Source organism: Felis catus, chromosome E1, assembly GCF_018350175.1.
Source record: "Felis catus isolate Fca126 chromosome E1, F.catus_Fca126_mat1.0, whole genome shotgun sequence".
Classification (NCBI taxonomy): domain Eukaryota; kingdom Metazoa; phylum Chordata; class Mammalia; order Carnivora; family Felidae; genus Felis; species Felis catus.
Window position 1 is genome coordinate 12,118,384 of NC_058381.1, and position 14,366 is coordinate 12,132,749.

General features: G+C 44.7%; 1 protein-coding gene across 10 annotated transcripts in view; it reads left to right on the forward strand.

Moving 5' to 3' along the window:
- The window catches only part of FLCN (folliculin), a 41,450-nt gene that overhangs the window by 12,703 nt on the left and 14,381 nt on the right, over positions 1-14,366 (forward strand). For 7 of the 10 annotated variants that reach the window (XM_045044154.1, XM_006939917.4, XM_006939918.4 and 4 more), the window contains 6 exons: positions 326-516; positions 2,007-2,120; positions 2,924-3,047; positions 4,061-4,192; positions 4,296-4,401; positions 5,014-6,284. In XM_045044154.1, coding sequence (XP_044900089.1) covers positions 326-516; positions 2,007-2,120; positions 2,924-3,047; positions 4,061-4,192; positions 4,296-4,401; positions 5,014-5,215 — 869 coding nt within the window. In that variant the 3' untranslated portion in view covers positions 5,216-6,284. Of the gene's footprint in view, positions 1-325; positions 517-2,006; positions 2,121-2,923; positions 3,048-4,060; positions 4,193-4,295; positions 4,402-5,013; positions 6,285-14,366 lie in introns of those variants that run through there. The other 3 variants (XR_006589305.1, XR_006589306.1, XM_045044155.1) reach the window with 2 other exon arrangements.

Consider the following 14,366-nt stretch of genomic DNA (forward strand, 5'->3'; position numbering starts at 1 on the left):
CCAGCATAACACCTGCCTGGGGAAGTGTTCAGTGAATGAGCTGTCAGCTTGCTCAGCATTGCATTTTTCCATGACCGTGAGCATCTCCTAGTCTTGCAGGTGCCTGCTTCCTAATGCAACGTGAGGCTTTGAGCTAACTAAATAAGTAAGCAGACCAACCCTCCCTGCTCACCCCGGGGCTCCGAGAACAAGATGTATGAAAGCTGGCCCAAACCAGAAATCGGGAGATGCCTTGTGCTAAAGCGGACACGACCCTCTTGCATCCAGGGAATGAAGGGATCCAGGGGCAGCATGTTCATAAATGTCTGTGTTGTCCGCCTTGCAGACTTAGAAGAGGAATCAGAAAGCTGGGACAACTCTGAGGCTGAAGAGGAGGAGAAAGCCCCTGTCGTGCCAGACGGTGCAGAAGGGCGGGAGCTGACCAAATGCCCAGCAGAGTCTTCCTTGCTCTCAGACTGTGGAAACTGGCAGCCCCGAAAGCTGTCTGTCTTTAAGTCCCTTCGGCACATGAGGCAGGTAGGCGGCAGAAAAGCACACCCCGACTCAGAAGCTCTAGAGAAGAGCCCAGCCCCCTCATCTAGCACGCTTTGTCCTTCTGGCCCGTCGTGTTCGAGAGCTGGCAGGAGTGTCGGTTAGGAGTAACCAAAAAAATCCTTGATGGCTGGCTGAAGACGGCAGTGGCCGTCTGGGGTTTCTTAGCCACAGGATGTGTGCTCCCCTTTTAGTGATGATGTGCGTGTCTGTTTTAAAGAAAGACCTGCGTGGTTGGCTTCTCACGGTTCTCTCATCGTGTCATTCTGGAACCTTTTAAAGGAAGTGAACGTCACTATTGATTTGCCTGCAGCCTAGACACTTTGTAAAGTAGAAATGATGGCCCTTCTTACAAGAAATTGGAAAGAACCCAGGTGTCCAACCAAAGGAATTGCATCCAAATGATGGGATGTCATTAAACACAAAGAAGAGAGCAAGCAGTGTATTGTGCAGGGTGGTAGGTGTGTTTATATGCGGTAGCAGAGACGGAGTCTCACGCAACACTATTGACCATGGTTATATTTGGTCATACAGGAGGAAGAGGTCACAAGATTGTAAGGACAGTCCCTTTTTATACTTTTCTGTGGCTATTTTTACAGTGGGCGTGAGTTTTATCAAAAGATATTTCTGTTTTGGAAAATGGAGTAAGGACTGATTTAATGGCAGATGCTCCGTGGGGCTGGATGAGGAACAGTCACCCACCAAAACCATGTATTTGGCTAAAATCATCCTTGCCGATTGCTCACGTAGTTTAAAGTTGGAAGGAATCTTAAATTCCATGGGAAGTGGGAGTATTTTTTGAAGCTATAAGAGTCTTCTAAAATCTCTAGTATTTCTAGCCTCCCTTTTTATTTTTTAAAGCCATGCTCATAAGCCATAGGATAACAGACTGAATTCTCCTAAAATGCCGGTATCAGGGAAGTTATAAAAAGTCGGGTGGAGAGAGGGACTGTTCTGGCCAAAGTAGGATAAAGATAGCAGAATAAATAAAACAGTCATGATCCTTAAGTGAACCCTGGATCGAAAGAGTAGCAACTATAGAGGATATTGTTAGAGGTTTGGGGATCCAGATACTGCGTTGGTGGCACATGCATGTGGGGCTTCTGGGTGTGGTGTGTACTGGGTTGTGTCGGAGAGCCCTGTCCTTTCTGGGTGCTCAAGTGTCATGCTGCCTGTCCCTTACTTTCAAATGGTTCAGCAAAATAGTGTATATATAGAGAGAGAGTGAATATTGCAATTCTCTGCCTCAAGCGCTTAAAAATAAAATTGGAGAAAAGATCTCAAAGTGTGCAAGGGCTTTGCGGTTAGGCTTTCAGGTGCAAATCCAGAGGCTTCCTGCTGCATCTTCCCGGCTGCAGGCTAGTTACCAGCTCTTCTCTCTTGACCCATCTCCCTTCCCTGTCCAGAGAGCACACAAATAACTTGAGGTGCATGGAAGAAAATTCACAGAGAAAACCCTGAACTATATCTTTCAGGTCCTGGGTGCCCCGTCTTTTCGCATGTTGGCCTGGCATGTTCTCATGGGGAATCAAGTGATCTGGAAAAGCAGAGACGCAGACCTTGTCCAGTCAGCTTTTGAAGTTCTTCGGGTAAGAGGATTTTTTCTCTTAAGTATTTTGTAGCAGGACCGGGTTTGTCTAGTGGGTTTTTTTTTTAAATCCTGACTTTGGGTGTGAATGTTAAGAGGCATTAGCGGCTCAGTGTAAAGGTTTGTGCCTGAATCTAAGATATGTGTTGTTTTCTCCACTGTGTAAAATGGCAGCCATCAATGGTCGTTCTTTCCAGCGGAAGGAGTCTGTGCTACCCTGATAGATTGATAACTGACTACCTTATACCCCATCCCCAAATCCCTCCAAGAAGTCACGGGCATGGTTCACAGCTACCAGAGAAGCAGGTCTGGGTCACCACACGTTCCTGGGCACAGAACATTCCCAATGAGTCAGATGGGATGCAGGTCTACCATGCTGTCTGCGCCCCAGTGGCGCAGAGGGCGCCAAGGCGTAGGTCTGACTCTGATGATATTTAAGTCATCAGAAACCTGGTGCATGCCTCACATCTTGCTAGGCCTTTGAGGGCACAAGATGAATGTGACACAATCTATCAGAAAGCTTAAAATCTTTTTGTGGGATGAGGGAAGAGACAGAAACCGAAGATCGATAGATGAATACCGCGAAGCAAGAGGTAGCATAAGTCCTGTATGACTGATTGCTGGAATAGGAGTCGGGGCCGTGTGGGAGACACCCCAGTGGGGCTGGGTGACCAGGAACGCCTTCTGGGAGGAGAGACGCTTTGCACTGAGCTGCAGAGGGCACTTGGGGTGTGGGTGATGGAGACAGGCAGTGGCGGGGGACATTCCAGCTGGTGTCAGCCTGAGTCACTGGGTCCTCTCTAGACTATGCTGCCGGTGGGCTGCGTCCGCATCATCCCTTACAGCGACCAGTATGAGGAGGCCTACCGGTGCAACTTCCTGGGGCTCAGCCCCCACGTGCAGATCCCCTCCCACGTGCTGTCCTCAGGTGCGTACCTTTCCCGTCTGACCCGAGTCCCTGCGCCTTAGGGCACACGAGCAGAAGTGGGTCTCCGCCGTGGACGTGAGGATGCTGCTGGCTCGAAGCAGGAGGAGCAGCTTTCCCGGCGGCTCTGGGCGTCGATTTTCTGTCCGTGAAGCGGGTGAGGGTTGGACAAGGCGGCCTCAGAGTGAGGGTGGCTTGTCTGGATGTGTTCTCGGTGGAGGGCAGGATACAGTCCTGGGGGGTGGGCACAACACAGATGGCTGCCAGGCTCTCGTCATGCCATTGTGCTGAGGTGGTGATGCCAACAGGATTCCGGAGACGACGACTCTTTTACGTGCCTTAAATCCATCCTGGATGTTCTTGAGTACAGTGGGGCTTGCTCAGCCCGGCTCCTCCCTCAGTGCTGGCAGGTTCCCTCCTCCGGGCAGAGCCAACAATCTAGTCAGCGTCCTCGTCTTTTGGTTTGGGGACTTTAGCAGTCGGCGTGGGTGTAAATCCCAGCCTCCCCAGGCAAGCCAGGGGCTTCTCTGAGCACCCGAGCACACCGATGCAAGGTGGCCAGGAGGTTGACGGGCGGAGCTTCTGGCGCCCAGCAGTCCTGAGCTGCCGCTGCAGTCAGCACCCGGGCTGGGTCCTGAGTCCCTCAGACGGCACCTGTTTTTGGAACACGGGTTCCTGGTGTCAGAGATGGGCTTGAATTTCTTCACCACTACTAACTGTGTGACCTTGAGCCAAACCGCTTTGTTCCCCTGTCATAAAATGGGGCTAACAGCGGGACCCTGCCACAAGGGCTGTTTGGCGTTAGCTGAACTGAGGTATGTCGTCAGTAGTGACTGTAACATAATGCGTTCGCCGAGGCAAGAGTTAATCCTTAACCTGTATTCACAAGTACACCAGAAAAGGCTTTAGATGCCCAAGCGTTAGTCCGGGGAGGTGTTTCCGCTCTGTGATCCGAGATGACTCGGAGTGGCGGCGGGAGGCAGGCTACCCGAGCGGTGCGTTTTGTGTCGCTGCAGAATTTGCTGTGGTCGTGGAGGCCCACACAGCCCCTCGCTCCAGCCTCCACCCGGTCGGGTGCGAGGATGACCAGTCCCTCAGCAAGTATGAGTTCGTGGTGACCAGTGGAAGTCCCGTAGCCGCGGACCGAGGTGGGCGCTGCTGAGCAGGGCTTCCTTTCGCAGGGGGAGCGGGAAGGAGGGTGAGGCTGCCTCTCGCTCCCCATCGCGCTGACGGCCCCGCCCTTGTTCCCAGTTGGCCCCACCATCCTGAACAAGATGGAAGCTGCTTTGAGCAACCAGAATCTGTCTGTGGGTGTGGTGGACCAGTGCCTCGTCTGCCTCAAGGAGGAGTGGATGAAGTGAGCACACGCCCTGTCGGCCCCCAGAGTTGGCTTTCCCCGGGGGCGGGCTGGCAGCCAGCGGCAGTTATATTCTGCTGGCGAGAGCCAGAAGCTGTTTCCAGAAGAAGAAGCCGTGGCCTCTGTGAGAAATGGGGTAGAATAGGAGTTAACAGCGCGGGTTCAGATAGCATCTTCGCCATTTAGTCTGTTAGCTGGGTGGCCTCGAGCAGGGTCAGCGCTCCTCGTCCCCACGCGGGTCCTCTGTGACATGGAAATCTGAAAGCCAGATAACAGACGTTCCCTTTCCGTTGAAGCTAACTAGTTATTCCGTTAGTAATTTTTCCTTAGTAATTTTCTGTCAAATTCAATTAGACCTTGTCCTGATTTAATAATATAATGAAGCTTGGGAGCACTGAACTCCTTTAATGAATTTAAAGAAAATGTGCGTTTTCTCCCATCCTGAGGCCCCAGCCGTGTGACCCAGGGCGGAAGTGCGGGGCAGGCGAGAGGTCCTGGGGTGTGCAGGCGCCTGCAGGGCTCTGGCTGGTCCTGAAGCTGTCGGGCCTCAGCCCAGAGCCCTGGTGCGATTATGCTGTGGTGTCTGAGCGCTCTGTGTTTGATTTTCTTCAGCAAAGTGAAGGTCCTCTTTAAATTCACCAAGGTGGACAGTCGGCCCAAAGAGGACACGCAGAAGCTCCTCAGTATCCTTGGAGCATCCGAGGAGGACAATGTCAAGCTGCTCAAGTTCTGGATGACGGGTCTGAGCAAAACCTACAAATCGCACCTCATGTCCACCGTCCGCAGCCCCACGGCCTCAGAGCCTCGTAATTGACCCTGCCATGGGAATCTGAGCCCACGTTCACCTGAAAAGCGGCGATTGCCATCTTCGCCGCTGAGCTCAGAGACGGGTCTCGGAGGGCAGTCACAGACCACTCCTGTTTCCTGGTAAGGAATGGAAACTGTTGGGGCTGAACTTTGCCCTCTCTGTGGGATTTGGGCCTGGTGTAGTTTTCAGTACCATGCCACAAGCCAGGTGGATTGCTCCAGCTCTGAAGGGGGCACAGAGACACTTGGGACACTAGGTCCCCTGTGTGTGTGCACCTCTGTGAGAGATGACCAAAGACAATGTGCATCTCCTGTCTCTCAAGGATTTCGATCTCAGAATTTATAGGGAAAACACGTGAGGCCAGTCCCAACTTGGGTATTTTGGCCACAGTAAAAAACCTCTCTTAAGGTTAACGTTTGAACCTTTCTGTTCTGAAACCCAAGACTTTTCCAGGTTTTATATGTCTTCGTGTATGTTTTGCTACAGTTGTGACTTTTCAGGGTCTGTGCCGATCCTCAGTCATTGTTAGTGATCTGGTTTTGAGCTCTAGGAATGGCTTTTGGGGTGGAATGGATGTTTTCCTCATCTTTGGGCCCTTTGGGGTTCATGTTCTGGAATCATGTAACTTCCGAGGCTTCTGGCCATGCTCTTGGGTGGTTGCTTTGGCATTTCCCTATAGCTTGAAGACAGGCCCTGATCTTTTGTTTTTACACAAAGATGATACTTTGCTGAAATGTCGGATGGAGCCATTTGTCTTGCCTGACTCACTGGATGTGGAGTTGAGGAACCCACCACAGTTCTCTCCCATATCACTTTGCCCTTTATTGATTGCTTCTTTAAACATTTACATTTGGCAGCAGGTAACAATTTTCAGAATATGGTGATTTAAGAACATTTTCTCATGCCAGTGTGCACCTTTAATAAGGATTCATGGCTTGGAGGGATTTTCCAGCAGTTTTGCTGATTTGTTTATAGTTCTTTGCTTAATTTATATTTAACATGGAGACTAAGTTTATATGACTAGGTATCTATCGTGCAAGAACATTGAATCACAATAAAGATGTATTTTTTTAAACTGTTGACTATGTGGTTTTGTTGGTTTGATACCTAGAATTTTCTTGGGATCAGTCACAGAAAATATCATGGCTAAAATCAAACCTGTGTTGATAGAACCATTTTGGAACTCTGGAGTCTGTTAAAGACTTGCAAATTCTAGAAGACTTGGACTGGACATTGTGGTCAGTTTTGATCAATTTCAGCTCGTAGCACAGAAGCACTACCATCCCCCAACCCTAGCCACATAGGTGTGCAGGTGTTCCTGGAGCAGCCTGCACACACCATAGGGGAGCTATGGTGAGTAAAAAGGACCCTAAACTACAACCTTGGAGGATCTGTGCTCTGATCACTCATTGCTGCTTCAGATCACAGGTGCAAAGAGCCTGGCTGCCAGAGGACTTAATGGTCTGATGCCCCTGCCCCCGCTTCAGTTTGTGTGTGTGTTTCCCCTTTCAGGAGCCAGATGATAAAATAGGATGTTTAGAAACAACTGCATATACAGGGGAAATTAGAAACTGTGCATGCCCAAGGAAAGGCTCAGAAAGACCTGAGAAAAGTAGAAGTTTATACCTCAGTCTGATCCTTGGCAAAGAGTTTACAATGATAGAAATAGAAGACAAAAAGCAGCAAACCTTGGGGAAGAGGGAAGTATCTGATTTTCACTTATCACATGATTAGATTTAAATGTCCAGTGTTCAACCAAAAATCACAAAGCATACACATAAATAGGAAAGAATGTCCCATCCAAAGGAAAACAACAGAATTGGTCCCTGGGAAAGACTTTTAATGGCAGATATACTAAACAAAGTCTTTAAAACAGTTCTCAAGATGCTCAACTAAAGGAAGATGTGAAGAAAGCCAAAAAAAATGTATGAGCAAAATGGAACTATAAAGAAACAGAAAACCTAAAAAAACCAGAGTTCCAGAGCTGAAAACTACAACTGCAATGAAGAATTCACGAGAGTGCCTCCAAGGCCAACTTGAGCAGGCAGAAGAAAGAATCCGTGAACTTGAAGATAGAACAGTCGACATCAGTGAGGCTAAGGAACAGAGAAAAATTGAAGAAAAGTGGACAGAACCTAAGAGAACTATGGACACTATCAAAAGGATCAACCTGCACATTGTGGGAGTCCCAGAAGGCAAAAGGGCAGAGAACATTCAAAGAATGGCTAGGAGTGCCTGGGTGTCTCAGTCAGTTGAGCGTCAAACTCTTGATTTTGGCTCAGGTCATGATCAAAGAGTCGTGGGATTGAGCCCTGTGTTGGTCTCCAAGCTGAGCATGGAGCCTGCTTGAGATTCTCTCTCCTGCCCCCCACCTCTGCTTGCATGTTCTCCCTCTAAAATAAAAAAAAAAAATTAAATTAAATAAAAGAATGGCTAAAAACTAACCAAATTTGGTGAAAGATAGGAACATAAATATATAAGAAGCTCAGAATCTCCCAACTAAGATGAACCCAGAGCCACACTGAGACACATTCTAATCAAACTTCAGAAAGACAAAGAGCAGATCTTGAAAGCAGCAAGAGAGAAGCAAATCATCACATATGGGGATCTTCAATGAGAATGTATACAGATTTCTCATCAGAAACGTTGGAGGCCAGAAGACAGTGGGCCAATATAGTCAAAGTGCTCAAACATACCCCCCTGTCAACCAATAGTCCTATGCAGCAAAACTGTCCAAAAGTGGGGGAGAAATCAAGACATTCCTGGATAAAAGAGGAGGCAGTTTGTGATCACTAGAACTGCCCTACAAGAAATGCCCACAGGAGTTCTTCAAGGTGAAGTGAAAGACACCATCAGTACCTCAAAGCCATATGGAGAAATAAAGATCTCAATAAAGGTAGATCATGAGCAATTATAAGAGCTAATATTGTAGCAATGGTATGTAACTGTACTCTGTTTCCTGCATGACTTAAGCACACCTAATAATGTAAAAGTTAGTATTGGGGTGCCTGGGTGGCTCAGTTGATTGAGCGTCCCACTTTGGCTCAGGTCGTGATCTCTCATTCCATGGGTTCACACCCCACATTGGGCTCTGTGCTGACAGCTCAGAGCCTGGAGCCTGCTTCCAATTCTGTGTTTCCCTCTCTGCCTCTCCCCCACTTGTGCTCCCCCTCTCTCTCACTCTCTCAAAAAATAAAAATAAACATAAAAAAATAATTAAAAAAAAAATCTCCCATGAAAGAAAACTCCTGAAGTCAATGGCTTTACTAGTGACTTCTACCAGACATTGAAATAACTAACTTGCAAAAAAAAAAGAGGAAAGAACACTTCCTAACACATTCCATGAGCCAGCATAATCCTGATACTAAAGCCAGAAAAGACACTATAAAGAAAACTACAGACCAATATCCCTTATAAACATTGATGCAAAAATCCTCAACAAGATACTAACAAGTAGCATAGTAAAAGGTCCGTACATCATGGCCAAATGGGATTTATTTCTGGGATGTAAGGATGGTCCAACATAAGACTATCAGTGTAATATACCATGTTAGTAAAAGGAAAGGGAAAAACCACATGTCATCTCAATGCAGAAAAAGCATTTGACAAAATTCAACACTCTTTCATGATAAAAATATAATATGTAATCAATATAAAAATATATAATTATTATAACTATATATAATGAAAGTCGTATATGAAAAACCCGTGGCAAACATAGTACTCAGTTGTGAAAGACAAAGGTTTTCCTCGAAGATCAGGACCAAGGTAAGGTTGGCCACTTTCATCACTTGTATTCAACACAGGACTGGAAGTTTTAGCCAGAGCAATTAAACAAGAAAAAGAAAAGGCATCTAAATTGGAATGGAAGTAGTAAAATTATTTGTTTGCAGATGAGTGCTCCTTATATATAGAAAACCCTAAAGACACCACACAAAAGACATTAGATCTAATACAGGAATTCAGCAAAGTTGTACAATACAAAATCAACACAAAACAGTTGCATTTCTATACATGATGAGCAATCTGAAAATGAAATTATAAAACAATTTCACTTATAACATCAAAAAGAATAAAATAAGAATTAACCAAGGAGGTGACAACTTGTACAATGAAAACTACAAAACAATTGGGGGGAAAAACAATTGCTGAAAGAAATTAAAGAAGACATAAATAAATAGAGGGATGCCTGGGTGGTTCAGTCGGTTGAGCATCTGACTTCGGCTCAGGTCATGATCTCCCTGTTCATGAGTTCGAGCCCTTTGTCGGGCTCTGTGCTAACAGCTAAGAACCTGAAGCCTGCTTCGGATTCTGTGTCTCCCTCTCTCTCTGCCACTTCCCCCCACTAGCTCACGCTCTCTCTCTGTCTCAAAAATAAATTAAAAAAAAAAAAAACGTAAAGAAATAATAATAAATGGAAACACATCCTATGTTCACAGATTGGAAGACTTAATATTGTTAAAATGTCAATATTATCCAAAGCGATCTGCAGATCCAATGCAATCCAATATCAAAATCCCAAAAAATAATTTTTTGCAAAAATAGGAAAACCCATCAAAAAATTCATATGGAACCTCATCCAAACGGCCTAAACAATCCTGAAAAAGAACAGATCTGGAGGACTCACGCTTTCTGATTTCAAAACTTACTTTGAAGATACATAATAAAAAGTGTGGTATTGGCATGAAGACAGACATATAGACCAGTGGAATAGAATAGAGAGCCCAGAAAAAAAATCCTCACAAATATGAACAAATCATTTTTGACAAGTGTGCCAAGACCATTCAATGGGGGAAAGCACAGTCTATTCAACAAATGGTTCTGGGGAAACTGAATGTCCACATGCAAAAGAACAAAATTAGGCCCTTACCTAACACCATATGTAGAAATTAACCCCCAAAAAGTAACTCAAAATGAAACCAGGACCTACATGTAAGAGTTAAGAAGGCAGAACTCTTAGAAGAAAACACAGGGCAAAAGCTTCTTGATTTTGAATTTGGCAGTGATTTCTTGGATATGACACCAAAGGTACAGGTAACAAAAGAAAAAATAGACAAATTGGCTTCATAAGAATTTAAAACTTTTCTACATCAAAAGACACTATCCACAGAGTAAAAAGGCAAGCCACAGAATGGGAGAAAATACTTGCAAATCATAATAAGGGATTAATATCCAGAATATATAGAGAACTCCTAAAATTTAACAATGAAACAACCCAATTCAGAAAATGGGCAAACGACTTGGATAGGCATTCTACTGAAGAAGATATATGAAGGTGGTTACTCGGGGGGGGGGGGGGGGAGGGGGAGGGAGTGGTGGGGACAGGAAACAAGTGTTGGTGAGGGTATGGGAGAATTGGAACACTTGAGCATTGTTGGAGGGAATATAAAATGGCTCAGCCACTGTAGAAAACAGTATGGAGATTCCTCAAAAAATTAAAAATAGAATTACCATATGAGCCAGCAATTCCACTTATGGGTATATACCCAAAAGATTGGAAAGCAGGGTGTTGAAGAGATATTTGTGACCCATCTTCATAGCAGCATTATTTGTAACAGCTGAAACATGGAAGCAGTTGAACGGTCCATCGACTGATGAATGGATAAGCAAAATGCAGCATATCCATACAATGGAATATTATTCGGCCTTAAAAAGGAAGAAAATCCTGTAATATGCTACAACATGGATGAACCTTAAGGACATTATGCTAAATGCAATAAATAAATCACAAAAAGACACTCTATGATTCCAATTATAGGTCATACTTAGAGTAGTCAAAATCATAGAGACAGAAAGTAGAATGATGGTTGCCAGGGGTGGCAGAGAGGCAGAGAGGAGAGAGGGAGTGGTGGGGGGGGGGGAGAGAGAATCCCAGCAGGTTCCATGCTGTCAGCACAGCGCCCCACACAGGGCTCAAACTCACGAACCATGCGATCATGACCTGAGCCAAAACCAAGAGTTGGGTGCTTAACCAACTGAGCCACCCAGGCGCCCCTTAAGATTTTATTTTTAAGTAATCTCTACATACAACATGGGGTTCAAACTCAAAACCCAAGATCAAGAGTCGCATGCTCTATCAACTGAGCCAGCACATGCTCCATCAGTGTGAATATCTTTAATACCACTGAACTGTACACATAAAAATAGTTGAGATGGTAAATTTTATGTTATGTGCATTTTAACACAATTAAAAAAGAAAACCAATGACACCAGTGAGTGGCCAATTCTCTGTGGTATGGAAGTTTAAGCTGCTTTAGTGATTTTGGATGGTCTTCTCAAAGTTAGTGTTTGGAGTTGATCATGGAGACGAGGTAACACTCATTTATTCCAAAGACATCTCTTGAATGTCTACAGGTGTGTGCTTAACATTTTGTTCAACTTTGGGGAATAGTTCGTCCATTAAAAATATTTAAAGACAAATCCGTTTGAAAGGAAGATGGTGGGAAGCATACCCAGGTGACCTGGAACCCTTAAACTGGCAGCTGTAGGTCTTGGTCATCTTCTCAGACTGGGAGGGAACTCCAGGCTCACACGGGTAAAGGGTAAGTGTGTGGGGGGGAAGATGACTTCCCACTGTGCCCCTTATCTTTGGGTACAGATGTTTCTCTTTTTCTGGGGAATGACATTCTCTGGAAACCTTGCTCTCATGTTCTAAAGAGGATTTTGCCAGTTGTCTGCCAGGCTACTGACTGACTTCCCTTGGCGGGTAGAACCCAACGTAAGTGTCAGGTTTCGTTTTATGGGAATGTGTGATCTAAATTTCCAACATACAATGAAGCTTTTATTGACAAGAATGGGCAGGTAGGGCCATATATTGATTGGTTTTTATGGGCAGTTGTGGCCTTTTTCACCTGAGAATATGCAGCTCTTGAAGACTGATGGCCATCAGAGGTGAGGGTGCAGAAGACATGGTGGGCAGATGAATCTGTACTGACCTAGTTCGACTCCTGCCTTGGGGACTGAGTCTGGTTTTGTGTTTTTGTGGCTTTTTTGCACTAACTGGGAGAGAGAAAACATTCTGGGTCTTGAGCTTTCCCTTTGTGCTTGAAGGGTTGCAATACTTACACTTTTCCAAGAACAGACCATCTGGAGCATTTGTTCAGAGTATTGGGCAATGACTTAAGCATCTTTCCTAAATTCCTCCATTTGAAATTCTTTTTCTTTAATGTTTATGTGTTCATTTTGAGAGACCATGCACAAGGGAGGGTGGTGCAGAGAGACAGAGGGAGAGAGAGAATCCCAAGCAGGGCAGAGCCGGCCAGGGGGTCCATCTCTTGAACCGTGAGATCATGACTTGAGCCGAAATCAAGGGTTGGACGCTTAATGGACTGAACCACCCAGGCGTTCCTCCATGTGTAATTCTTAAGAATGTCCCATTAAATACTAGTGGTATTTAACACCTCTTTTTAAATCCTGCCAAAGTTAGTAACATAACTTTTTACTTTGAATATTATTTTTTGTCTTAAAGCCTATTTTCTCTGATATCGATATGGCAAGTCCACCTCTCTTACGGTTGCTGTTTGCGTGGTGTATCTTTTTCCATCTTATTTTCAAACCACTTGTGTCTTTGAATCTACAGTGTCTCTCTTAAAGGCAGCATGTATTTGATCTTGCCGTTTTAGCCTGTCTGACAATCTCTGTTTTTTGATTTGGAGCTCTCAGTCTACCTGCATTTAATGTAATCATCGGTGTGGTTAGATTTACATGTGCCATTTTGCTACTTTTATTTAATTTAATTTTATTATTATTATTTTTTTTATTATTAAAAAAATTTTTAACGTTTATTTATTTTTGAGACAGAGAGAGAGCATGAACAGGGGAGGGGCAGAGAGAGAGGGAGACACAGAATCCGAAACAGGCTCCAAGCTGTCAGCACAGAGCCCGACGCGGGGCTCGAACTCACGAACTGTGAGATCATGACCTGAGCTGAAGTCGGACGCTTAACCGACCGAGCCACCCAGGCGCCCCCTTTTATTTAATTTTAGAGACAGCGAGTGAGTGGGGAAGAGGAGCAGAGGGAGGGAGGGAGAATATTAAGCTGGTTCAATGTTCAGCACGGAGCCCGACTGGGGACTCAATCCCCTGACCCTGGGATCATGACCTGAGCCAAAATCAAGAGTCACTCAACTGACTGACCCACCCAGGAGCCCCCATTTTGCTATTTTCTGTATCTCTTATGTCCATTTTCTATATATTTATATGTTTCTATATGACATAAAAAACATTTAAGACTTAAAAATGTTTATATTGTGGTAATATATCTAACCTAGAATTTTCCATTTAAACTATTTTTAAGAGTAGAATTCAGTGGCATATTATATTTATAATGTGTCTCATGTCTTTTTGTTCCTATTTTTAACGTGTTTATTTTTTGTTGAATGACTATGTTTTAGAACATAATTTTAATTTTGGATTTGTAAACCTAATTTTTTAAGTTGTGTGTGTGTGTGTGTGGGGGGGGTGCTCCAGGGATTACAATATGCATCTTTATTTTTGTTTTAATTTTTTAAATTTATTTTGAGAGACACAGAACATGAACAGATGAGGCAGAGAGAGAGGGAGAGAGAGAATCCCAAGCAAGCTCCACACTGCAGAGCCTGACATGGGGCTTGAACTCATGAGACCATGAGATCATGACCTGAGCCAAAACCAAGAGTTGGACGCTTAACTGACTGAGCCACCCAGGTAACCCTCACATTTAGGTTTTTAATATATTTTGAGTTTATGGGTGCGTGGCTGGCTCAGTCAGAAGAGCATGCAACTCTTGACTCAGGGTTGTGAGTTCAAGCCCCATGTTGGGTGTAGAGATTACTTAAAAATAAAATTTTAAAAATTCATTTTCAGTTTATTTTTGTGCATGATGTAAATGACTTCTTTTCATAAGAACAGTTTTAGGTTCACAGCAAAATTGAGGGAAAGGTACAGAGATTTCCCATATACCCTCTGCCCCAACACATGCGTAGCCTTTCCCATTATTAATATTCCAACCACAGTGGGCAGTTACAATTGAACCTAATTGGCAGTTTGCATAGACTTTATTTATTTTAATGTTTATTTATTTTTGAGACAGAGAGAGAGACAGAGCATGAACGGGGGAGGGTCAGAGAGAGAGAGGGAGACACAGAGTCTGAAACAGGATCCAGGCTCTGAGCTGTCA